We start from the raw sequence: 23,760 nt of genomic DNA, 5'->3' as shown, positions 1-23,760 counted from the left end.
AACGGTGGGCGGTAAAATATGCTCCTTCAAAAATGTATAACAAAAAAAAAAAAAAAAAAAAAACTCAGCAACGTGTATAACAGTTTACCACACTTTTGCGGTTAAGCTTTTTTTTTTTTTTTTTTTTTTTGAGGAGTTGCCCGTCCTGGCTCACATATGCATAGCTCCTCGTGGGCTGTGGTTGGTCCTATATTTTTTTTGCACGCCCAGTTCTGGCCGCCGTTTTTACTTACGGGTAAGTTTGCGCTTTTGGTGGAGTTCATTAAACTGTGTTGCGCTCGCTTTGTCGCATTTAGTTCGTTTGCTTTTTTTCACAAGCTTCTTTTTTATATTTTCCACTCCGATTGCTTCTTGACTGGTGGGAAGAAAAAAAAAAAAAACGGAAACAAAAAAGTTGCCTCAACGGGGGTGGTGGCGCTCCGTCGGTCGGGCCGCAGTTCTCCAGGCGCTTCCTTCCTGGCAATTGCGTGCAACTTGGGGCTCCCGCTCTATCTACTTCAAATTGTCTCCGCCGTTCCGGATGAGTAGCCAAAAGGCACGCTGCAGGGAATTTCGCCCCCTCCTCCAAGCGGCGCGATTTGCATGCAGAGGGGACGAGTAAGAAAAAAAAAAAAAAAAAAAAAAAAACGTGCATACGTAGTGACTTTATAAAAATATGCCTATATGTACGTGACGCGACGCTACACGAGCTAGGTTGCTCCTTGAGGCTGCCGCCTACATCGCGAATTCGATCCCGCCTCGTGGCAAGAAGCGCCATCCTCCACCAACCTTTTTCGCGGCTTACGTAGAAGGGGAAAATAACTACAAACATAAGTCGTCACGATCATTTCGGGGTAGAAAAAAAAGTATCCCTTCACCTTTTTTTTTTTTTTTTTTTTTTTTTTTTAATCTTGCCCACTTTGCAGTGGAGAAAGGCAACTTCCACTTTTTCTTTAACTCTTTTCATGCAATATGATGAGAAGAGGAGCAATGCTGAAATGATTACTTGGGCGGTTAAACGAACCGTTAGGGAACAACCGTTCAGCGAGTTTACAGTTGTGACTTCTCTGTTCGCAATTCGATAAAGGGAGGAAAGTCCCTCTCCAGTCGGAACATCGCCTGACAATTGTACTATTTGACTTTTTCTTAATATTCTTCACCACCTGCGCGGTTACTGCTTTAGGCTGACCTGATTTTTGGGTAACTCTTTTTCTTCACGCTGTTGCCAAAATGAAGGAATCCAGCCTGTACCGGTTCAAGGACATCAAGCCGGTGGTGAACGCGAAGGAGTTGGTGGACGTGGTGCTCTCCAGGACGCAGAGGAAAACGCCCACGGAAATCCATAAGGGATTTAAAATAACGAGGATAAGGAACTTTTACATGAGGAAGGTGAAAATGTGCCAGGAGCTCTTCCGAGAAAAGTTACAAACCATAATAAATGACTTCCCCAAGTTGGACGATATACATCCTTTTTATTCTGATCTGGCCAATATCCTATACGACAGGGACCACTACAAGTTAGCCTTGGGACAATGTAGCTATGCAGTGAAGTCGGTAAAACGCATCTGTCAGGATTATATTAAATTGTTAAAGTTCAGTTCTTCTCTGTACAAATGCAAGATGCTAAAAATTAGTGCGCTCGGACGTATGTGCAAAATGGTGAAGAAGTTACAACCCAGTTTAGTTTACTTAGAAGAAGTGAGACAGAACTTAACCCGGCTCCCATCCATAAACCCTCATAAGAAAACCATCCTCTTAGCTGGTGCACCCAATGTAGGAAAGTCCTCCTTCATTAATATCGTCTCTAGAGCAAATGTAGAGGTGCAACCATATTCCTTTACGACGACAAATTTATACGTAGGTCATTTCGACCATAAGTTGAATAGGTTCCAAGTTATCGACACGCCAGGATTGCTAGATCGATCTCTAGAAAATAGAAACACCATAGAAATGACCACCATCACTGCGTTAGCGCACATTAACGGAGTTATCCTTTTTATTATAGATATTAGTGAAGAATGTGGGATGTCCATTAAGGAGCAGGTTAATCTTTTTCACTCTATTAGAACTCTCTTTCGGAACAAGTCTGTTGTCATTGGGTTTAACAAAATTGACAAAACGAATTTGGACAGTCTCTCTGTGGATAATAAAATGCTCATAAAACAAATTATCGACGATGCTAAGGTGCCCGTGAAGTTTTGTTCCTTCAGTACACTGACCGGGGTCGGTGTGGAGGAAGCAAAGGAGGTTGCTTGTGATATGCTGAAAAGTGACCAGGCTGCCGAATTTCAACTGGATCGAGAAAATCTACTCAATGCAAAGTTGGGTGAGCGCAGGGTCAACCAGGAACGGGCGCCCTTCATTCCGGAGTCAGTCATAAGGGAGAGGCAGGAGAGGAAAGAGCGGGAAGAACGGGAGAAAGCAGCGAAGGATGAGGAAGCAATGCAGGGTAACAAGGCAGACGCCGAGAATACGGCTGATGCAGATGGAAACACCCTTGCTGAACAGACCGTCCCCCTCACCATGCGCGAAGCAAAGCTGAAAAAGAAAAATAAATCCAGGCAGAGCTACCTGAGCAACCGCAAGGATGACCGAGTCTTGCAAATCGACCTGCAAAACGAACGCGGAGGCGCAGGGGTCTACTCCGTCGACGTGAGAAGCGTGTACGACATAAAGGAGGAGCACAAATATGATGTAATCCCCGAAATATACAACGGAAAAAATATCAGCGATTTTGTCGACTTGGATATAGAACAGAAGTTACTCGAGTTGGAAAAGGAAGAACAGGAACTGTTCGATCAAGACGCAGAGATCGACCCCATGTGGTTTAAAACGAAAAAAATTTTGGAGCGCATGGCCCTCCGACTGAAGGGACTGAAACTCAGTGCCAAATTGAATGAAGAGAAGCAACCACTGTATCACAAGAAAAACAAAACAATTGACGAGATGGGCAAAAAATTGGATACCCTCAAATTGGACAAGGAGAAGGTACTCAAAAGTATGACCGAGCGGGCCAGAAGAAAGGGCACACTAAACGGAACCGCCAAGAATAATGGTTCCTCCAAGGGATCTGCAAAGAGCCTCCTCAACGCGCAGAAGGTGAAAAAGGACATTTGCAAGAAGAAACAAATTAAGGATAACATGTATGGAGACCCAACGAAGAAGTCCAAGATTTTCCAGAGCACATCGACCGAGTTGCAGAGGAGAAAGGCATACAAACTGAACAAAGCTGCGTACAGGAAAATCGAAAAGGGAACAAAGGGCGAAGCGGACCGCTCCATCCCGGCGAAGAAGCCGCGACATTTGTTTTCGGGAAAGAGGTCCATAGGTAAAACCTCCAGGCGCTAAGTCCTGATGCACCCCCGAAGGGGAAATGAGGGCTAGCAAAAAAAAAAAAAAAAAAAAAAAAAAGTCACAACTGGCTAGCCAAGAAAAAAAATATATTGCCTGTTCAGGCAGCTAGCCATTTTGAAATTCCTCTGTGTGTGCATTTGCTGCAAAGATTGGCTTCCTTTTTTTCGGCCAACTTGCAGCGCCTATTGGTGGGGAAGTGTTTCCCCAACTTTTACGCCACCTTTTGTAACAGCCTTTGCTGTTAACATTTGCATTAACATTTGCGCTAACTTTTATGCCCACCTGCGTGGTTCAATTGTCGTATGTCTTAATTCGCACAATTTTGTGGCCCCAAAGGAGGATGCTCCGTTTTCGAGGCCGCTTTGGAGTCCTCGCTTGGGGGTCCAGTACGAGTTGCATTTAAAAAAAAAAAACAGAAGGTTTTAAAATGGGTACACGCACAGTGGGGGGAGTGCAAAGTGTACAGGCAAATTATTACGAAATGGATGCGAAATGTCTACATGGACGATTGTTGCACAAGCAACTGCCCAAAGGACTGCGCAGACGTGTGCAGGGCGGACACAATAATGTGTATGTGCCATGGCGCGGTCACAACCAAATTTCTTGTAAAAAGTGGCCTATCGGAAGGAGAAAAAAAAGAGCACAGGCACGTGGATACACATGCACACACATATATATATGCGCACGTGGTTTGGCACACTCCCCCTCTCACCGCTACTCCTACGCAACTGTAACACGCACACACACAGTTAGGAATAATCCACACAACATATACACATGTGGCCGTCCCCCCCGTCCGCTACTGCTTGGACGCGACTAGACGCTAGTTGGGGGGGGTGACACTCCCACTAGGACATGGCACAAAAACGAGGGAAACAAAATTGCAATAAAAAGTTAACCACTCCAAAGTTAAAAATAACATGTGACGGTCGCATGAAGCTCGTACAATGCTGACGGTAGGTTGAAAAATTCATACCAATATGGCACTGACTCTGGCAGTTTGTGTTTTCCCTTTTTCATCTTTCCGGAAACAATCTTGTAAGGACAATTCACTGCATTCTCTCCACTCACGTAGGAAGGTCATAATGGCAACTCATTAATGCTCCTAATGGAAAACCAACTGCTTTAGTATCACATGTATTTACACAACATGGAGAAAAAAAAAAAAAAAAAAAAAAAATATATGTTAAAGATGTATTTATATACGTATAGGGGGAGTGGGAGGAGGTGACTCCCCTGATTGGGCACTCGGTTCCTCATGTGCACGAAGTTGCGTGTCCACAGGTACACACCCACTCATGCATGTGCTGGTGATAGGCAATAAGAAATGGCATAACATGGAGAAGACACAAGGTAATGGTACAGGTGGATAGCAAAAATGGATTGGGACAAAATGGACAGGACCCACTGATCGTAGTGATCGCACGCATACACCGAATGGGGGATGACACCTCCCTGTTGGTTCATTCCGACGTGCCTTAAAAAGTGCTAACCTTATTGTGGTCATATTTACACGTGATAGAATTACTACCAAGAGGTGGGTGAAAAAGGGGGGGGAGGAGAAAGTGTGAGAAGTGCATAACAACGCAGGCATGAATAGCAGGGGGGAGGGGGCCACCTCATGGGTGGTAAAACTACGTGGCATACGAATGTGGATGTGCTAGTCCCGCCTACCCCATCAACTCAATTCACTCTACATGGAGGTTCACAACGCTCAACGGAACGCAAAGAAACGCAGCACATTTAACCGTGTAAATACATAGGAGATGTCTCACAAGCGGCACAACACCATGTAGGGGCAAATACATACTGTGGTAAGCAACCTAGTTTGCGGCCTGGTTAGCAGCCTGGCTAGAGGCCAATTCAGCTTTGCTGCCTGCGTAATCGGGGCGAACGCGTCAGGGATGAATCAACAACAAGACAATTACGAAACGGTCACATGAAAAGGAAAAATATTTTCCCCCACAGTGGGGTCACCAAATAAAACAAACAATCAAGGCCAATGTTTTCACAAAACAGATACGTATAAAAAAAAAGTTGCTCCTCCCCTCACACACAAAACATATGAACATACAACTCATGACACACTTTGCATGAACGTGTTCATAAAATGTATACATCTATCTTGGGCTGAAGAAAGGTGGGGGAAAAAAAAAAAAAAACACAGACGAAACGGGGGAATAACCGTGGCAGTGAAGCAGTCGCTCAGGTGGGTGCGTCGAGACGGGCGCATCGATGGGGTTGCGCATGTGGGCACGCTCCTCAGTTCTCATTCTCTCTCTCCCTCTCACACGTGTACACTCGGTTGCTCTTTTCGCTTGTACATTTAAGCAAGCTTTTTTTTTTTTTTTTTTTTTTTTTTTTCCTACTGGTATAATTTTATCATACATTGATATTCTTCCACTAGGTTGAGTAGCCAATCAGCCATTGAAATGGATTCTGCGACGTCAACGGGGGGGGGAAGCAGTAAGGGGATGAGTGAATGGGGGGAGTGTTGAAGGAGTCAATACGTTAACACACATACACGTGTGCGTCTATATGTGCGCATGTCAACGTTCGCCAAAGGGTATACCTCCGTAGTGCGGTGACGAGCATGGCCAACTGGCCGTTTTGCCGAAGCACGTCATGCAAGAAGGACTCACCAATTTTAGACGACTGTGTGATCAGGTCATCGAGTCCGTTAATGCTAATTGTGCTGATCAACGTGGAGTTCCGCTTTAGCAGGTCGTCCAGTCTGTTCGTGAGTGGGTTGCTGCGTTGGGGGTGGAGTGGAGGGGCAAAGATGAGCAAACCAACCAAGTGAGTGTCTGTTTAGGGTGTACCTATAGACCCACTTCTATTTGCACATACAATCCAGATGGACTTACGTTTTAAGGTGCTTCCCATAGGCGAAGGTCGAAAACTGAGGTACGCTGTTCATGTAGAGCTTGTAGTTGTTGTTGCCGCAAAATTTGGCAGCAAACCTGAGGGCACGATGGTAGGAGGATGCATCAACGGTGGAACGGTATCAACGGTGAAGCAGCATGAACGGCGAAGTGATAACGTAAAAAACACGTAACGGAAAGGAACAGAGCGAACGGCTTTATCTATCCCCCTGGCTTAACACCATTGTGTAAAAAACACATTTGGCCAAGCCGCTTAAATCAACCTGCATCACTTTTTTTTATTTTTTTCATGCGAACATATGAACAGATGTGTTGTACCTCATGGAGCTCCTAAAAGCCGCGTACTTCATTTTGTGCGTCGTTCATTTGTTAAGCTTTTGGTGGTACTTTGGGCAGGGGAATCCTTTCTCTTTAGCGCGCCGTAAAGCTGCGCATTCGCTGGCTTCGGCTGTGGATGTACACTTTTTCTGTTCACAAATTCTTTCCTTTCGATGGTTCACTCGATTCGTTAACTACTAAGATAGTTTTAGCTACTTGGCTTCTTTGCCGCTTTGCTCATTTCAGCCGATTTGAATTTTGTAAAATTTAAGGGTATAACGCAGTTTAGTGCAGATTGGTGAATTTTATTTTATTTTATTTTTTTTTTTTTCGCGCTCAGGTATGATAGCAGAGTACTCCTCCCTCCCCGAAGGTGTGCACTGCCCTCGACACCATGTGGCGCCTTTTTACGCCACAACGTTGTACAGGCCACGTGCTCGTGAATATCGGTTATATGCTCGTGCACCCCGCGCAAATACGCACATCTCCCTTTCGTATGCTCAAGAGGATTCTTCCCCCGGGAAGATATTTTTCCACACTTCACTTCAAATGTGCTGAACAACTTCTCCCATAACACACGGGCAAAAAATGAAAACTTTTTTTTTTTTTTTTTTTTTGCACAATTAAGGGGAGCGCACAGGAAGAGCGACGTTGGTGAGGAAAAGGTTCAAGAGAAAAAGTGTAACCTAGTTACATAGTGTACTTGGTGCTATTACCCTTTTTCTTTTTTTTTTTCTCTGTTCCTTCAACCGAAGTGGGTTCTGGCCAATGCATCCATCCCCACGTTGTTATCACGCGGCACCTACTCTTTTTTTCCACTTATACTTACACACGTTTGTAGGACTCGCGACGTTCACAGGGTCAAGTCGATGTGTCCCATCGACCTCCTGACATATACCAAAAAAGGTGGTAACTTTTCGTCGGCACGATCATCAACATTGTAGTGAGCCCCAATGTAGGGTGGCACCTACCACGTATGCGTTTACTTAACAGGCGAACGAACGGAGGGGCGGTGCCTAAAATAACACACGTGCATACCTGTCATCTGTCACATGCACCATCCGTGTCAGCATAGAAAAGGACGAAGTGAACCACAAGCTAAGAGGGGAGAATGAATTTTTTTTTTCTTTTTTTTTCTAATGGGCCCGCTGTGGGGATCACCATTCGGTGGTTTAATTCGTGTGAGTCCCCTTTTTATGGTATTTGCAAATGAGGTGTAAACTGCTAACGGTGATTAGGGAACATCCTTCACCATGCGCTCAATTGTGAAAACGTGTTACGTGGGTGTGCGTGTGGGGGAGAAGTTCCAACTCTTGATGCTCACCTACTATATCGTCCAGCGGGTACACGCTGGTCATTACAAATGGGGGGAGCTCACCAAAAGACGAATGGATAAAACGATCTCCATGTCAATATGGTTCGTGAAGTGTCCCCATTGAGACATACATTTTGTCACACCTACGGATGACCATACGAACGGGGGAAAAGTGTAAAGCGGCGGGTTTCCCTTCCTTTTTCGTCTTTGCTTTATTATTTTTACAATTGTAAAGGCCTACCCATGGTGGCAACCGTGATAGGAAGGCAAAACGCTGGTGCACCATGCTATTCAACGCGAAATTGGTCATACACAAAAGTGAGCGTTTGTCCGCTTTTCTTCCCAATGATGCGACTGTCGCGCATTGCACACAACCAAGGGGGAGCCACAATTTTAACTCCATTTGGCCTTAATTTGTTGCGCCTACCAAAGGCGGTTACTCATTCGTGTGATCTTTGTATGTCTCTCTGGGAAGACAAAACCCCCCTGGAAAAGTGATCAATTTTGTTTGTTCCAGCTTCTCAGCGCCGAGCGGATGAGAGCACTCTCTTTTCCAGTTCGTTTTTCCCCCGTATAATCAATTTACGAGGCGTTAAAAAGGGCGAAAAACGGGGAGAATAAAAAAAAAGATATTATATATATATGTATGAACAACTAGCCAAAATGCGCACGTAAAAAATATATATATATATATATGTACAACTGGCAATATTGTGCATGTAAAAAAAAAAATATGAACAACCGGTCACATTGTGCATGTAAAAAAAAGAAAAAAAAAGTATGAACAACTAGCTAAATTATCTTTTCCAAAAAAAAAAAAAAAAACATACAAAGTGGCAAATTTGTCAAAATAAGCGAAACAAACCGATTGACGAATTGACGGATTGACGCATTATGCGCAGCTTCGCCAGCCCTGCTGATAAGCAAAAATAAAGAAACACGAGCAGGAAAAACGAACAAAAAAGGGAGAGAAGTAAAGAGGGAGCATTATACAGCGCACGTCCTACATTGGAATGAAAACATCTGCACGAGTAGCTGTACAATCCTACTGAGTACGCAGGCCGGGAAGCAAGCACGCTTTGTTGTTGTTTTTTTATTTTGCGTGACCCTGGAAAATGAAGCTTTTTGCCCTTTTATGCGCTGTGCTCAGCCTGCACTTTGCCGCCGCACAGGTAAAGCCACAAAGGGATGAGCCATACGCTCGTGACGTGACCGAGCGGGAAACAAACGCTTGAACAACGAATATAACAGAATTGCAAATATAGTGATGAAAAGAAGTTACGACACGGTGGGGAACTCCTCCTTCATTCTGTTTGTCCCCCCCTCCTTTTTTTTTTTCCTTTTAACAGACGGGCGTAGTGTACGATGAGAACCAGGCGAACGTTCAGTTCCATGTAACCTTGTGGTAAGCACACCTTTTTCTGCATCCGAGTGGGCCTTTCATCGCCGTTTTGGTTGTTTACAGTCGGTCCACTGGTTGGCATATTACCAGGGGAGAGGTCCCGTCCATGAGTGGCGAATCAACCATCGATCGCAAACTGTATACATTGTTGCTCACCTTTCCATTGTCCTTATTTTATTTTTTTTTTCCTTTCCCAACGACAGGATCGTACTGACGCTAATCACGGCATTTATCCTTGGGACCTACGCCACCTTCCAAATTGCCAACGTATGGAGCGGAAGAAGAGAGCACTTGCCAGTGATGTGTGCACCCCGCCGATTGTCCATGTGCCGGGTCACTCCGATATGTTTACCTGTCCGTTTTGTGTTCGTTATTTTGATTATTTTATTTTATTTTTTTTTTCATTTCACCCCCCCTACAGACGAAGGACTCACTGCTGTACTCCAAAATCAACACCTCGAGCAATCAAAAATGAAAAATAAAAACGTCTAGCAGATTGGCGAAATAGTCTATCTTTTTTTTTTTTTTTTTTTTTTTTTGTTCCGTTCCACTTTGGCGTCTACACCAAGTGGCCAAAAGATAATTTTTTTTTTTTTCCAATTATGCAAAACGTTACTTGCACACGTGGCTCCTTGATTACCACCCCCCAATTGATGGGTGTCACTCGGACGCAACCCCATCTCAGGGCGTACCTTGTTTGGGTCCGATTCTGGTGATGCTTTCTCCTGCAATATAACCACAGCGTGGTTACGTGTTCTTACTTCTTTCCTCCCTTTTTTTTTTGTCTGCCCGTTATGGCGACGTGCATGTTTACTTCCCAAAAGTGATAACTAACCGAAAGGTTAACACAATTAAAAATAGCTAGCTGGATAGTTTGCTGAACACTGTGACAAAGAAGGGGTTATGTTTTGCCGCAACTTGATCCAGGAGGGATCCACATGTGAACGTTTTTCATATGGTCCCCTGGGGATGCAGGTGTACGCCTCTTCCTGTGTGCATAAAATAAATACAGCGAAATGATCCCGTGACTGTTCGGTCCTCCCTCACACAGCAACTCCCAGGATGAACAACTTCGACGTGTTGAATGTTACCTACATTGGGGAAAACCACCCCCTTGGGAAGCAACTATTTTTTTTTGTAACGTGCAATTTGGGAGCGCACCGTTTGCAGTCAATTCGGCAATAACGCATGTTCACCTGTTCATCTGCTCACCTTTTTTTTTTTTTTTTTTTTAAGTAATTCCCCCTCCAATGTAAAAGCACAAAAAGGAGCGTTCCCAAATGTGCAGGCGAAGAATCCCAGCTCGAACAGCCTCCACCCTACGTTCAGTTTTGTATCCCTGCCATTTTGTCCCGCCTCCCCGCGCCTCGCTTAAGGCTCTAAAAAGTGCCTCTACACTTATAAAAGGGGAAAAAAAAATGTAATTAAAAAGAAAAAAAATGAAGAAGGTCATTAACTGGTGCGCCTTCATCATCCTGGGTAAGAGAAAAAAAAATAATAAAATAAAGAGCGATTATTTTATTTTATTTTATTTTTTTTTTTTTTTCAAATTTGTGTAATACCTCAGCAGAGTGACTCCTTCAGCTCATCTGTGGTTAGCTGGCTGGTGACCGGGTCAAGCGTTTGCTTGGCGCATACTTATATTGCTGACCTCATTTCATGCTGCCTCCACCCCCTAGGTACGTCCATCCCGTTGGGCCTCTCTGCCCTTAGCCTGTGTTACCTAAATGTAGACAAGGAGAAGAACCAAGTGCACTCCTATAACAATGAGTACCGCCGGAAGCAGAGGGAACTCCTAAAGTCGCAGCAGGAGGAGAAAAAATGACCAACTGGTGTGGTGGACTCCCTGTCGTTACGATAATGACGTTTTTTTTTTTTTTTAATTCTACATGTGTGTGTTGCAATTTCCACGGGGTGCTTTCTTCCCTCCTTCTTGGGGGAGACTGCCGCGAAGTTTTCATTAACCAGAAGGTTCTTAAATTAGGGCCGCTTACAAAAAAGCGATTGATATGGAGATAGCCATGCGGGTTATGCCAGTGGGTACCTCCTCCTGCACACACTTGTGCAGAGTTGCAGAGCGGTAAATGTGTAACGTTTTTAACGCCAGGCTGAAGCGCGATCATGCAGTGATGGGGTAAACAAAAAAAAAAAAAAAAAACTTAACCATGTGGACGGATCCGCAGCAAACACAAAGCAAATTTACACAAATTAACATATAGACGTGTGCATGTAGTCACTGATGCAGTTAAGTCCCCTTGTGTGTGTCTTCCTCCTGACTCTTGGCAAGCAACTCCTTAATTTCACCATATCGACTCCTCCCCTCGTCTATGTTAACAAACCCCAACTTTGTAATTTTACGAGAAAAATCATTCAGCAGTCCATATTGTCTGTAGGAATTTCTGATAGCCTCATCCATCTCCTTTTGTATTGCTTTATCGAGGGAGAGTACTCCTTTGGGTGACATCATAGAGGGGAAAACCCCATTCAACGATATGATGCTGGGAAGAACCCCGTTTGGACTTTTTTTCTCCGTCACGCCAACCGCCATTTTATATTTCCTTTTCTGTGCTGCCTTCCTACTTGCCTTCTCCCGCTCCGCCTCCATCTTCTGCACCGCGGAAAAGAGGTTCTCCCCATCGATCGCTTTGTCTGCATCGTCTATTGCCATGCCGTCTTCCAACTGTGGGGGCGTTTCCCCTTCGTGTTCCCTTCCAGACTGTTCACTACCCTTCATCATTTGTGCCTCCTCCATGGAATCTTTTTCCTCCCCCTCTGTTTTCAACTCCTGCAGTTTTTTTTGCCTAAAAAAGTTTTTCTTCTTTTGTGCATATCTATTTTTTTCCTGCGTGCGTATCTTCCTGGGGAGTGACTCCTTCTCTGTCGTTTCTGGTTCTTCCACGTGGAGTTTTCCCTGTTCCGCAACTCGGTGCTTCTTCTTCCTCATGTTGTGCTGCGATATTATCTTCCCCGACATCGTTTCCCCTGAAGTGTCTTCAACCGTGGATCCATAATGGTTACCTTGGTACGTGGATCTACCACTACGCTGAATGCCGGGAGAGTAGCCTACACGCAGGAGGTTGTTTCGTTCATCTGGAGGGTTCACCCCATTGTGTGTGCCAATCGTGATAAACCCACCGTTTGATGCTTGGAGGCCCTTCTGCTCAAGGATGACCCTCGAAGAGACCACCTCCCACCAGGCATTCTTTTCCCCCTGTGGGGAGAATCTATACACGTCACTAGAGACGGTCAAATGGATGGTACCCGACTTGGATGGGTTCTTCCCCGGAGGAGGGTTTACAAAAGAAGGGGTTCTATACAACAGGGAGAGGACGCCTTCATCGTTAGAAGCGAGTTTGTTAAGAAATCTTTGAAACCATGAAGTGTGTAAAATAGTTTGGTCGTCACTGTAACTGAGTTGGTTGAACTGCCAATCCAGTCTGTCTACATACAAAACGGGGAGGAAGCCATAGACGAGTCTGAACTGACTGCACAGGGTCTTCTCCACATTGTCTGGCTTGCAGTTGAATTCGTAGTTGTCCCACCCGGAGTGGAGTTTTCCCCCCGATGTTGCAATAGACGACCCGTTGGATGGGTTACTAGCCGTTATAATGATCTCCCGTCTGACTTTATTGATATGTCCAAAGGATCCATAGACATTCATCTGCTGGAAGTTGCCATACTCTGCATTCATCACCTGCAGTGGAGACAAAGCATTCTGCACGAAGAAGCACAAAAAATACAGAAACAGAACAAAGTAGAAATATTGGGAAAGGCACTTCACAACGAACCTTTGATTGCTCAGGTGGAACACAGAGAGGGAGAGTAAACAGAACAGGTGTAAAAAAAATAAACTCGAAAAATACACGTCTGAAAATCCATGCTGAAAAATGTAGTTCGTGTAGATCAGCGAAACAGTGAAGAGAAGTCCCACTTGGCTGACCAAACAGGGGAACACATTTTTTGTGAAAAAAAAAAGATAAACCATGTAGACAAGGAAAATGGAGACATAGACAAAAAACAGAAAAATGGACTCCCTCGTAAAATACGTGAGATACACGCAAAAACTGTTGTATGTGAGCATGATGAGGACACAAACCACATGAACGATCAACTCCCTGGAAGTGTTATAATTGTTCAGTATATACTGTGGTCCCTTTTTTGAAAAGATCCAATGAAACGCATTCAGCACGTCCTTTTTAATGCACTCCATGTGGTTCTCTTCCGGGTAGAAGTTCGTTTCCTGGTTGGAAGTTGCCCTGCTTAGGAGGTGCTCCTTCTCCGGTTGGGAAGATATTCCCCTTGTGTTGTTCCACCCATTCCAGTGATTTCCTCCATTCCAAGCACTTCCTTCCTTGTCATCCCCATTGTAGGCACCCTCCTCCGAGTCGATCCTAAAATAGGCGTCCTTCATCTTGTTCACTTCGTCCACACTGAACCCGGTACAGTAGAGCACATCAAAACTTTGGAAATATCCCCTGCTTTTGGATAGCTGCGTCGCCTTCTCCCTCACCACGGAGAGCACTTCATTCCTCCTCGACTTTAAAACAAAGGGGAGAAGCACCTCATCGTCGAAGCAAAACATTAAGGGAGCCACCAGCAAAACGTAAAACAGGTAGGAATTCCCAGTAACGAAATTTAGTACGCAGTAGAGAAGAATCAATACCCCACCTATTAGCCGAAACGACCTTACAGGGAAAAGAATGAAAAAGGAGAAGACACATTCTGTTAGGATGCAAAACAGATTGTCCAGTTTGCTCATGGTGAAGCTTCCATGAAAGATATATCCAATGCTTGATGGTAACGGCTGCGTTTCGTACAGGTAATACTTCCCCTCCAAGTTTCCCCACGAATCTGTGTTCCTGAACCTTATTAAGCTGGACCCCAACAACACCTTGAAAACGAAGAATCGACACACGTACCGAACAAAGGGGGTGCTAGAGAACCTGCACTTCAGATGGTTCCTACACAGGGGTACCAGAAGCAGACTCAAAAATACCAACTCCAGCAACTCTATCTCGAAAACGTAATTATACCAAACATTCCCCACGCTGTAAATGGACTGCAGGATTACGTATATCGGCAGGACGGTCACTATATTTATTTGGTTCAGCAGGAGGGCCACCAGGGACAGAACCATGCCTACAAAAGGGGAAAACAACAGGAGGTGGAAAAATCACGCCATGCTCCGTTGGAGGGACTACCTTCTTCGTAGACCAATCATACGGAGCGAATACACCTCCGGTAATAGCACCCTTCCCTCCAACCCACCTACTATCGGCAACACCGTGAGGACCAAATCGCTTGCCGGAAGGAACCAGAAAAGCGAGTGGAAGGTCCGAAACTTTTCCCAGATGCCTTCGTCGTGCAGGTCCTTCATCATCTTGTTCACGTGCTCCTTTGCGGGGGTCAGCCCGTCCTCCCCGATCAGGGGGATATTCTAAGGGGGGTGAAAGTGATTAAACGGGTCAAAGCGATCAAATGGGTCAATCTGGAGAAATCTTCACCCATGAGAGGGTACTTTTGTAGCGTTGCTCTTATGGGTACTCACCTGCTGCCACGCCACAACGAAGGAGAAGAAGCAAGACAGGAGAATTATCCTGGTGCACATCTGCGGGGGGTGAAGAATGGGGGGTGCCCACGTGATCATTCACGTTATCATTCACGTTAGCATTCACGTTAGCATTCATGTCAGCGCAACTGTGCGTGTGCTTCAAGTTTGCAAAAAAGTAAACACGTGACACAACAGAAAGGACACTGACCACATCACAACTTTACCACCTCACCACTCACCAGTTGGGAGGTCCAGAAAGTGTTCCGAAGAGCCTTGTTGTTGAATGGAAAGGCATCTTCCGTGTCCTCCTGTAGGAACACATTTTTTACTAGCTCCTTCAACCACTTCCTAGCTTTGGGTAGGCCCCCCTCGTTGCTAACATCCTTGTCATTGACCAGGATCCGCGTGGGTCCCTTCACCTCAGGGTGTTCCATTTTGCATGGCAGTGTGTAGGAAGTGCGTCCTAGTGGGGAATCCACTGAAGGGAAGGAACCCCAAGTCGGCCGATCACCCACTTCTGCGTCCTCACAGAAGCACTTCACATGTAACCGCACGCACACACAACCAAAGACAAAATACTAAAGCTTAAAGTTGCAAAAGGTAGGCGTGCTGTTGCCAAGTGGAGGGCAAGTAGAAAAAAAGAAAAAAAAAAGAATGAAAGGACCTTTCCTTTCATGTGTCTACCTCCTCAGCTGTTATTACATTTTGAGGGGACCATTCCTCCAACGGTAGACCAACAGGACAGAATTGTCTAATGCACATGGCACAGGTTGTCGTTATGCTTGGTTGCAATGGCTTTGCGGGACCGGAGCACCGGAGTGCTAACCGGGAAGAGAAACACATTCACCCTCATTTTGTTTTTTCTTTGCTGCACCAGAGGTACAACTGTACCAGGTACGTGCATGCAATATATAAACATCGTATGATTAATTTTTTTTTTTTTTTTTTTTTTTTAAGTATGCATAGAGGGTGCACCTGTTTGTTGACTCCACGTGGGCCACGCATACGCTCTGCCGCTTACGAACAGCATTTTTTTTTTTTCCTTTAAGAAATGGATGCCTTAACGGGAGAATAAACAACCCGTTTGGCACTTCTCCGGGGGGACACCAGTTAAAACAAATCAGTTAATACACCAGTAGAAAATGTGCACCCATGGATCAACACCCCGCAGTGGTTAGTTTGGCATTACAAAGAGGCATCATCACGGTGGGGGGGGAACAAATTTGCCCCAACGGGATGGTGCCTCTTTGTATGCCATCATTCCTATGTAGACAGGTAAAACGCATAGCAAGGTGGGTAAGGAATAAGTTAAGGGCCAACTCAATTTATGCACACCATCGGAAACATTCTCCTCGTGACCCCACCGCTAATATCTGCACCAGAACATTGGCCACACTGCACACATTTAAAAAAAAAAAAAAAAAAAAATGCCAAAATGACTCTGCTTAATATTTAGCGGCAACCTCCCCTTTTCGGATTTATCATCCTGTTGGCATTTTTCATGGCGTGCGTATCGATCGGGGGAGGGAAGTTAACTAGAAATCCTTTCGTCACAGGGGTGTTAAGGTGGAAATGTTCTTCCTTCCATCCTTCCCTCCCTTTATTTTTCCTTTTTTTAAACGGCTTGGATAAATCTACGTGCGTGTTCATACAGATATGCTTCTTCTTTGGCTGCTCCCCTTCTCACTGCCCCGACCGAACAATGCCGCAGCGTGCCCTCTGAGGCGCAGTTCCTACTAGGGGATATGTGCACAAATCGACTTGGTATGTGCCGCCACATGAGCAGGTTAACCCCGAATTGAAGAGGCGAGCAGAAAGTTGGGACCTCCCAAGTGAACACCCCTTCGTGTGATTCATTTTTGGATGAAGGGGGTAGGTTCCTAGCAGAGGGCAAACGTATTTCTTCGCCTACGTAATTGTGCACCCACGTAATTGTTCCGCTATGTGCTTACCCCGGCAGAGGGATACGCGAATTCATTTACCCGCCTACCAAAACAAACTGATCATTTTCATCCGAACAAATTTACCACTGGTCGAAAAAGGGGACCACACGGTGTTGCCATGGGCCGAGTGTTATTTTGTAAAAAGGATTTTTTTTCTCTCCTTCGTATTGCGCCATTTAGCCCCTTCGCCGTTTCACCGCTTAACCGTTTAATCGAATAACCACAGTTAAATGGCGCGTTTACTATGAACGCTCCCGCCTTCGTTGTCCCCCTCCTTTTACTTTACCTCGACGTACTGCACAGCTTTGCAACGAACAGGGCGGTCTTCCCAAGGAATCCATTCTCGTTGTTCTCTTCACCCAACAGGAAGAAAGCCGCCCCTGAAAAACTCCCCCAGGGGAAGGTTAAGAAATTGAAGGAAAAAAAGAAGAAAAAAAAAAATGTAATCAAAAAAAAATAATAATAAATAAACGGAGGAGGAACATTTCCCCACGTGTGTGCAGCATTCCACCGATGTGTCCACTAATTCACCAAGCGGAGTCTTCCAACTTGGCACACAAACGAGGGTGTGACCTTTCCGCTTAACTCCTTTACTTTTTATTTTTTATATTTCATTTTTCATTTTTTTTACACCCCTAAGATCGCTCTGGAAAGGCTGATCCGCGAGCATGCAGCGACGACGGAGAAGGTGGAAAAGAGAGACGTGTCAGACAACCCCAATGTAGACGTCGACAAGGAAATTCTTGAAGGCAAGCGAGTACCAAGGTTACGAATTAAAAACACCAACAATCATATATATGCCACAGTGGTGGACGACTACAGGAGACATATACTCTGTTTTTCTTGTTCGAGGGATCCAAACTTATCTGGTGTGTTAGGCACTTACAGAAATAAGTCAACCAACAGAGTTGTGAATAATGGGAGGACTATTAAATCCGGGTGGGAAATTGGAAAAGACATCGGCAGGAAGGCATTAAATAAAGGCATTTTTAAGGTACGATTTGATAGGGGGAAATTCAAGTATGCAGGGAAGGTGGAGGCATTAGCTGAAGGGGCCCGCGCCGTGGGGTTGCAACTGTGAAGTATTGAAGTATGTGTTGGGGGGGGTGCACCACTATTCTTGGAGACATCCCTTTCATGGTCACATAAGAACATACGCGCACAGGGCAGACATGTGAGCCCGCACGCCTGACGTAGGAAGCGCCCGTTTTGCTTATTAAAATAAATACATATCTTTTTTGGTATTTTTTTATTGTGTATATGTTTTTTTTCAAGTAGCAATGTGAACAAGGGGGGGATGAACGTCACTCTCCACGTGGGTGCTTCCCTTTGGATGCCTTCACTTGTGAGAAAGGGCTCCACACATCGGCGGTGAACCAACGAGAGGGTTCCATCCTCCCCCCCCTCCGAACGATGCATTCGCAATTGCAGTTGCTCGTTCATCGGCCCATATCATTTTTATTTTACGTCATCCACGCGAAAAAAAAAAAAAACACGCATACACACACAACCCGCATGGTGATGCAAAAAAGTAAATCTTCCACATGAACTCATTCGTAATGTTCAGCGGGGGTCATTTCACCCTCACCCGTATGCACATGTGTGAATAAAAAAAAAAATATGAACAGGTCAGGCGATAAAATTGCAAACGCGAACAAACTAGCCAAAATGATTTTTTTTCCCACCTGACCTGTTCATATGAAAGGGAATGCGTGTCCATCAAAACAGACCCTCACAGGTAAGCGCATCACCCTGTGTGTGCTCGCGGAGTTGTTTTAACTTTTCATTCGGCCCGCTCAAAATCTTCCTCATCACTGAAGAAGAACTTTTCTATGTCATTTATTTGCTGTTCGTCTATTTTGGAAAAATTGGTGGCGGAGATGCACTCCCCTGGGTATGTATCCGCACTATTATGACGTACTTCGGGGGGGACGTCATTCTGCTCATCATCCGACTCGTCGTCCTCGCCCTGAATTTTGGTCCCCCTGTTGGTTAGCAGTCCGTTCGTTCGTTGCAGCATCGGTTTGTGTGCATTCCGCAGCGTGTTTTGTGTGCAGCCCATCTTCCCGTTGATCAGATTGACCTCCTCCTCCCTGTAAAAATCGTCCACGTTGGAAAAAATTTGATCACTGCTCAAGTGGGGACTGTAGCTGATCTGTACATCCCTCGAAGAGATGCTTGTCACGGGGGGGTTTGTTTTTCCCCCCTTTGTTATGTGTGCACTTTTGGGTAAATCTTCTTCCGCAAAGTCGGGTAAATCCACGTAGGAGGGGAGTCTTCTATTGAGGATGCTGGAGATGGTATTCAGCTGCAGGACAACTGGATCCTTCAGGTCAATTGGGGCCTCCCCATCGGGGCAGTTGTGATGCAAGTCGAAGTGGTAGTCTCCTTCACCATCGTCCTCTTCCCCCTGAGGCGTCCCAAAGGGAGAGTTGCTCACATGCTGCATTTCCTCCTTACTGAGACGCAGCACATTAGAAGGATCTCCATTGCCGGTGGTGAGCAGAACGTGCTTCAAGTAACACAGAGGCAGGGTGTATTCACTGACTGGTTCTTTGTAGAGGTCCCTCTGCCAAAAGGTCCAATTCAGATCACCTTTGTTTGCTAATTCCTTTATCCTCAGCATGACGTTGGTGTAGAATTTACTCATCTCCTGGATGTCAAAACGTTCCTGAGGACGTGACCCCTGGAGAAGGGCCAACCTGCATAGACGCTCATACTTGGCAAACTCCTCCAAGTGGTGCACCACCTGGTTGTTCGTTCCGTCTGCAACATTGCTGTGCTGCTCTTGGTAGATGCTCGTCGTTGCGGCGGATCTTTCCAAGATGTGTTCATCACCTACCGTGGTGTCACCCCCGTGAAGGAAGCAACTGGCATACTGGTAGGCCCACACCTTGAGCACGAAATGGAGCACCTGGACCTTCAGCGCCCCCTCCATGTTATCGAACCGTTTCACCAACATGCGTGCAAAATCGAAAAGCAACAAATGGTCCGTGAAGTTCTGATACTTGGCCAACGTCCACAACACGGACGCCTGAACTTCCATCGATTCAATGGTAAAAAAAATGCGGGTTAAGAAAAAAATAATTTGGCTGATATGTTCTGCGTCACTCTGCCTCAGTAACTGTCTTAACGAGAGGATGGCCTCATAGGAATACAATTGCAGATTCGAATTTAGGAGGGCAATGAAGTGTTGCATGACTGTGGAAAGACAAGACGAATCCACCACAGCCACTGCAGTGATGTGTCTGAAAAGCTTCTTCACGATGAGGTCATCGTTTCCTGGTTGAAAGAGAGCATGCAGCAGCTCCTCCAGAATGGTTGGCCTGTTCTCCTCATTACTTAGTAGGTAAAGCATGTCTATTTTTATTTTTTTTTTGACGGTACTGTCTATGGAGCTGACGTAGAAGAAGGAGAGGTAAGCAGCGAAGTCTCTTCTTAAGGAGATTATAATAGGCTGCACGCTTTTTATGAAAAGAGCATACATGTGATCATTCCCTTCGACGGAACTTCTCATAATACACGATATAATGGCTTGGACCATATTTTCCTTGAAGGTGAATTTTGTCAGGTGGTACAAAGATGAGATAGATTGTATAACTACGTTGTAACTACAGGAGGACAACAGGAGAAGCAACTTTTCGATGAACAGCTCTATGTCCACTTCGTATTGGTTCTGCTCCTGTTCGTCGTTCCAATCGTCGTCCGTGCAGTAATGGGCGTGATACGGGGAGGGGCTTCTCCCACGCGGAGTGAACTCCACAGTGGGGGAATCTGAATCCTCCCCAAGATGACTGTTCCATTTATTCCCCTCCTCAGTGTTACCCCAATCGGAACAACCGAACACGCGAAGAAGTTGCTTAAAATTTATATTATCATTTTTGAGGGGGTCTCGGTAAAACATCCTGCAGTATCGAAGGAGTAGGTCGATTAGGTAGGTCTGGTGGAAGGGGTGCATGATCAGTAGGTACTTGCAGAGCTTGTAATAGTGCGGGTGAAGGAAGGAGAGCCATTTGTGAAGATTCTTGCGGTGCACCCCACTGAGGGGGGTTTCCTCCTTGGTGGGAGTTATGTCTTCATCAGTACTTCGATTCGGGGGGAATTTCTCCTGATCGACTTTTTTCCCCCTTGTTATGCCCCCCGGATCTGGAGCCAACTCATCGTGAGTGGTCTCACCCCAATGTGGAAGAACCCCCAAGCACATGGTGTAGAAGGAAGCCACGGCGGCAGACACGACGGTGACTTCCCTGTCACCAATCAGGTCTAGCAAAATGTTTCGCAAAAAAACCAACTGATCCGGATCCACATTATAAATAGAAGGAACCACATCGGCGGCGGTTTTTCTAACGTAGGGAGATCGATCCTTTGCCATTATTTTAAGTGAATCCATGACAACGCTAATCATCTCGATGGACCGACAGGAGCACATGGCCCTCAAGGCATACGCACGGATTTGGAAATCCTTACACACAATATCCTTCTTAAAAGAGTTCACGGTAAGCATGCTCAGCTCAGTATTCCTATCGGCATAGAGAGACAAGTAATTATAGATGAGCTTTTTCAAGGTACGATTATTATTTGACAAATTATTGGAAACCTCCACGTAGAATTCAGAGACGTCTTCCTTCATCGCATGGGCGATGAGTAGACGCTTCACCCCCTCTACCTTCTTCTGCACGTTGTTACTTCTTAGGTCGTTCAAAATTTCTTCCTTGTTGTATTTGCTGCGGTCGAAGTACACTCCGTCGTTCAGCCTAATGTGAGAAATTATGTCCTTCACGTTTGTTGCCGCCTTCTCCAGCAGCGGCACTTTAATGTTGAAGTTAATCGAGTCCATCCTGCAGGGGGAAGTAACAATCTGTAGGTAATACCGGTCTGCTTGGTGAGGAGTATATCCCTTTTGTCTACATCGGTGGGGAGAACCCCCTCCTGGAGTGGCTGAACCACAGTTCGGGTAAAGGTGCACCTTTCAGGGCATACACGTCCCCAATGGGGAGGACACTAAGTTTTATTGCCAAATGAAGGGAGTACGAATGGACCGCTAATCAAGCGTGGCAGTTACACCCCCCCCTCCTGGGGTGCATCACACCAGCAGCGATGCAACTATAATAATAGGCAAATGCTTCCTCAAAGATGTTGACCAAAAAAGGAACAAATATTTTTAAAAAAAAAAAAAAGGGGGGCTCTTTCCAAATGGGGGTTACTCAAACAAAAAGGGTCACTGCAGCATCTACAAAGATTCCCTTCTTTTTTTTTTTTTTAAATCGCCCTGTTTATTTTAATGGAAAACTTATTGATTGGTTTTGGAGCGCTCATCCCCTTCCTGCCATCACCAGGGGGAAGCCTATTTTAGCCTCTTCTGGGGAATCATCCCTGGGTGAAGGTGTTTTCATCAGGTGCATACCCTGAGGTTGGGAAGCCTCACGCGGGCACCTTATTGGGGAAACTTGCTGAGGAGCCTTACTGCCCCGATCGGGATTGCGATTAATATTATCATTTTGAGGGTGATATTTTTTTTTTTTTTTTTTTTTTTTTCCAGGCCGTTGCACTGCGCATGCAACTCCGCCTTGGTGCCACAAAAAGCGGAAGCGGTAAAGACTACTCGGTGCGCCCCCCTACACGGCAAGGAAAATATTCCCACCGTGACCACTTCGACTATCCCTGCACCTGTTGATCACACCTTTCAGCATGTTTACCCTGTTCGCCTTTTTTTTTTTTTTTTTTTTTTTTAACTCCTCTGTGGTGGGGTAGTTCCTTGGAGGACACCTCATGTGAAACGAAAATGGAAGGGCTTTCCCCGCCGGCATGAAGTGGCGTAGGTGAAAGGGCCACACCCATGTGGAGGGAGAACGTATAAACACACTACAGAGAAAGGGGAACATGCCCTGAGATGGGAGCAAAATTGAACACAAAGAAAAGTAGAACAAAACATCGCGGGAAATTACCCTACCCTTAGCTCCTGCTTGTCGTTTCTACTTGTCTCCCCTCCCCGCCTCTTCCCTTCTCAGGGAAAAATGGTAAACTGACAACAGGGCAGTTCAACTGTGGTGGTGGGTGGACCGCTTTATTTGTTTGTTTGTTCTCTCCCCTGGTTGTTTCATTTTCCACCCCCTGTGGTGTAATTGAAACACCTTTTCGAAGATTAAATTTTTCGCGAATTAAAAGAACAGTTTGTATAAAAGGGGAGTCACTTGGCTGCTCGCGGTGTGAAGAAAAGGGCCACTCCCTCTTTGTGGAAAATCAGCCCAAACGGTGTATTTTTTTTTTTTTTTACAAACTGTTTTTTTTTTTCCCTTTCAATTCTGCCCACATGGAACAACACAAAAGTATAGCACCCGTTCGCGGATAAAACCACTGTGCAAAAATTTTCCTATTTTCACAAACGGTTGGCAGCGAAAAGAGATGTCGTGTTCCATTCATCCCTTGGCGAACTGCCTTGGAGCGCTTAAAAAAAAATCGTCGACAGAAATTACACCATCAACGTAGATTTACACGAAGGCGCATCATAGGGATAGGCATAGCGGGGTGTGAAAAAAAAAAAAAAAAAAGGAAACAAGGAACCATTTAAGCAATTAATCAATTAACCAATTAAGCAAGCAAAAGGAACAAAGGAACGACGGAACGAAGCAAACGAAAAAAGAACAAAAAGGGAACAAATAATTCCCCAAAGCAACCTACACCCCGCGGCGGAAGAACAAATCACCGATTTTTGATCTGTCACGAGTGTTTTTTTTTTTTTTTTTTTTTTTTTAATTACATTTTTTTTTTTCTTTTCTTTTTCTTTTCATTTCTTTCTTTTTCTTTCTTTTTTCTTTTTTTTGCCGCGGCTCCACCAACGGCACATGTGACAGCTTTGTCCTTGCGTTGCCTCGCAATGGACTTTTCTGCACACACGCACCTACACGAGCTTGCGCGCAAATGTTTTTTGTAGAAGGTAGCCCTCCCCCGGCGGAGTACCCACCGGTTAGTTGCGAACGCGCAGTTTCCCTTTTGTCTACACTCCTTCACGTGAA

General features: G+C 45.3%; 7 protein-coding genes across 7 annotated transcripts; 4 read left to right on the top strand and 3 right to left on the bottom strand.

The window, feature by feature from the left end:
• Positions 1 to 1,209: 1,209 nt before the first annotated feature.
• On the top strand, positions 1,210 to 3,327 carry PCOAH_00035490 (Nucleolar GTP-binding protein 1; the record flags this gene model as incomplete). The annotated part of the gene is made up of 1 exon (XM_020060340.1): positions 1,210 to 3,327. One exon carries the CDS (start codon positions 1,210 to 1,212, stop codon positions 3,325 to 3,327), a length of 2,118 nt encoding a protein of 705 aa, XP_019915825.1.
• Positions 3,328 to 5,698: 2,371 nt separating this feature from the next.
• Positions 5,699 to 6,568, bottom strand: PCOAH_00035480 (Uncharacterized protein; the record flags this gene model as incomplete). The annotated part of the gene is made up of 4 exons (XM_020060339.1): positions 5,699 to 5,772; positions 5,976 to 6,085; positions 6,201 to 6,296; positions 6,537 to 6,568. The coding sequence occupies 4 exons, from the start codon at positions 6,566 to 6,568 to the stop codon at positions 5,699 to 5,701; spliced, it is 312 nt and encodes a 103-aa protein (XP_019915586.1).
• A 2,398-nt stretch (positions 6,569 to 8,966) lies between these two features.
• PCOAH_00035470 (Uncharacterized protein) lies at positions 8,967 to 9,728 on the top strand (the record flags this gene model as incomplete). The annotated part of the gene is made up of 4 exons (XM_020060338.1): positions 8,967 to 9,023; positions 9,201 to 9,256; positions 9,457 to 9,520; positions 9,675 to 9,728. 4 exons carry the CDS (start codon positions 8,967 to 8,969, stop codon positions 9,726 to 9,728), a joined length of 231 nt encoding a protein of 76 aa, XP_019915570.1.
• Positions 9,729 to 10,692: 964 nt separating this feature from the next.
• On the top strand, positions 10,693 to 11,078 carry PCOAH_00035460 (Uncharacterized protein; the record flags this gene model as incomplete). Its single annotated transcript, XM_020060337.1, has 2 exons — positions 10,693 to 10,732; positions 10,933 to 11,078. 2 exons carry the CDS (start codon positions 10,693 to 10,695, stop codon positions 11,076 to 11,078), a joined length of 186 nt encoding a protein of 61 aa, XP_019915950.1.
• A 420-nt stretch (positions 11,079 to 11,498) lies between these two features.
• Positions 11,499 to 15,238, bottom strand: PCOAH_00035450 (Integral membrane protein; the record flags this gene model as incomplete). The annotated part of the gene is made up of 4 exons (XM_020060336.1): positions 11,499 to 14,392; positions 14,522 to 14,690; positions 14,802 to 14,861; positions 15,044 to 15,238. The coding sequence occupies 4 exons, from the start codon at positions 15,236 to 15,238 to the stop codon at positions 11,499 to 11,501; spliced, it is 3,318 nt and encodes a 1,105-aa protein (XP_019915796.1).
• Positions 15,239 to 16,991: 1,753 nt separating this feature from the next.
• Positions 16,992 to 17,828, top strand: PCOAH_00035440 (Ribosomal protein L18; the record flags this gene model as incomplete). Its single annotated transcript, XM_020060335.1, has 2 exons — positions 16,992 to 17,189; positions 17,388 to 17,828. 2 exons carry the CDS (start codon positions 16,992 to 16,994, stop codon positions 17,826 to 17,828), a joined length of 639 nt encoding a protein of 212 aa, XP_019915648.1.
• Positions 17,829 to 18,530: 702 nt separating this feature from the next.
• On the bottom strand, positions 18,531 to 21,584 carry PCOAH_00035430 (Uncharacterized protein; the record flags this gene model as incomplete). The annotated part of the gene is made up of 1 exon (XM_020060334.1): positions 18,531 to 21,584. The coding sequence occupies one exon, from the start codon at positions 21,582 to 21,584 to the stop codon at positions 18,531 to 18,533; it is 3,054 nt and encodes a 1,017-aa protein (XP_019916001.1).
• Positions 21,585 to 23,760: the final 2,176 nt, after the last annotated feature.

The sequence above is a fragment of the Plasmodium coatneyi genome, chromosome 11 (assembly GCF_001680005.1).
Source record: "Plasmodium coatneyi strain Hackeri chromosome 11, complete sequence".
Classification (NCBI taxonomy): domain Eukaryota; phylum Apicomplexa; class Aconoidasida; order Haemosporida; family Plasmodiidae; genus Plasmodium; species Plasmodium coatneyi.
Note: the sequence above shows the minus strand (reverse complement) of the source record. Positions and strands in the feature narration are given on the sequence as shown.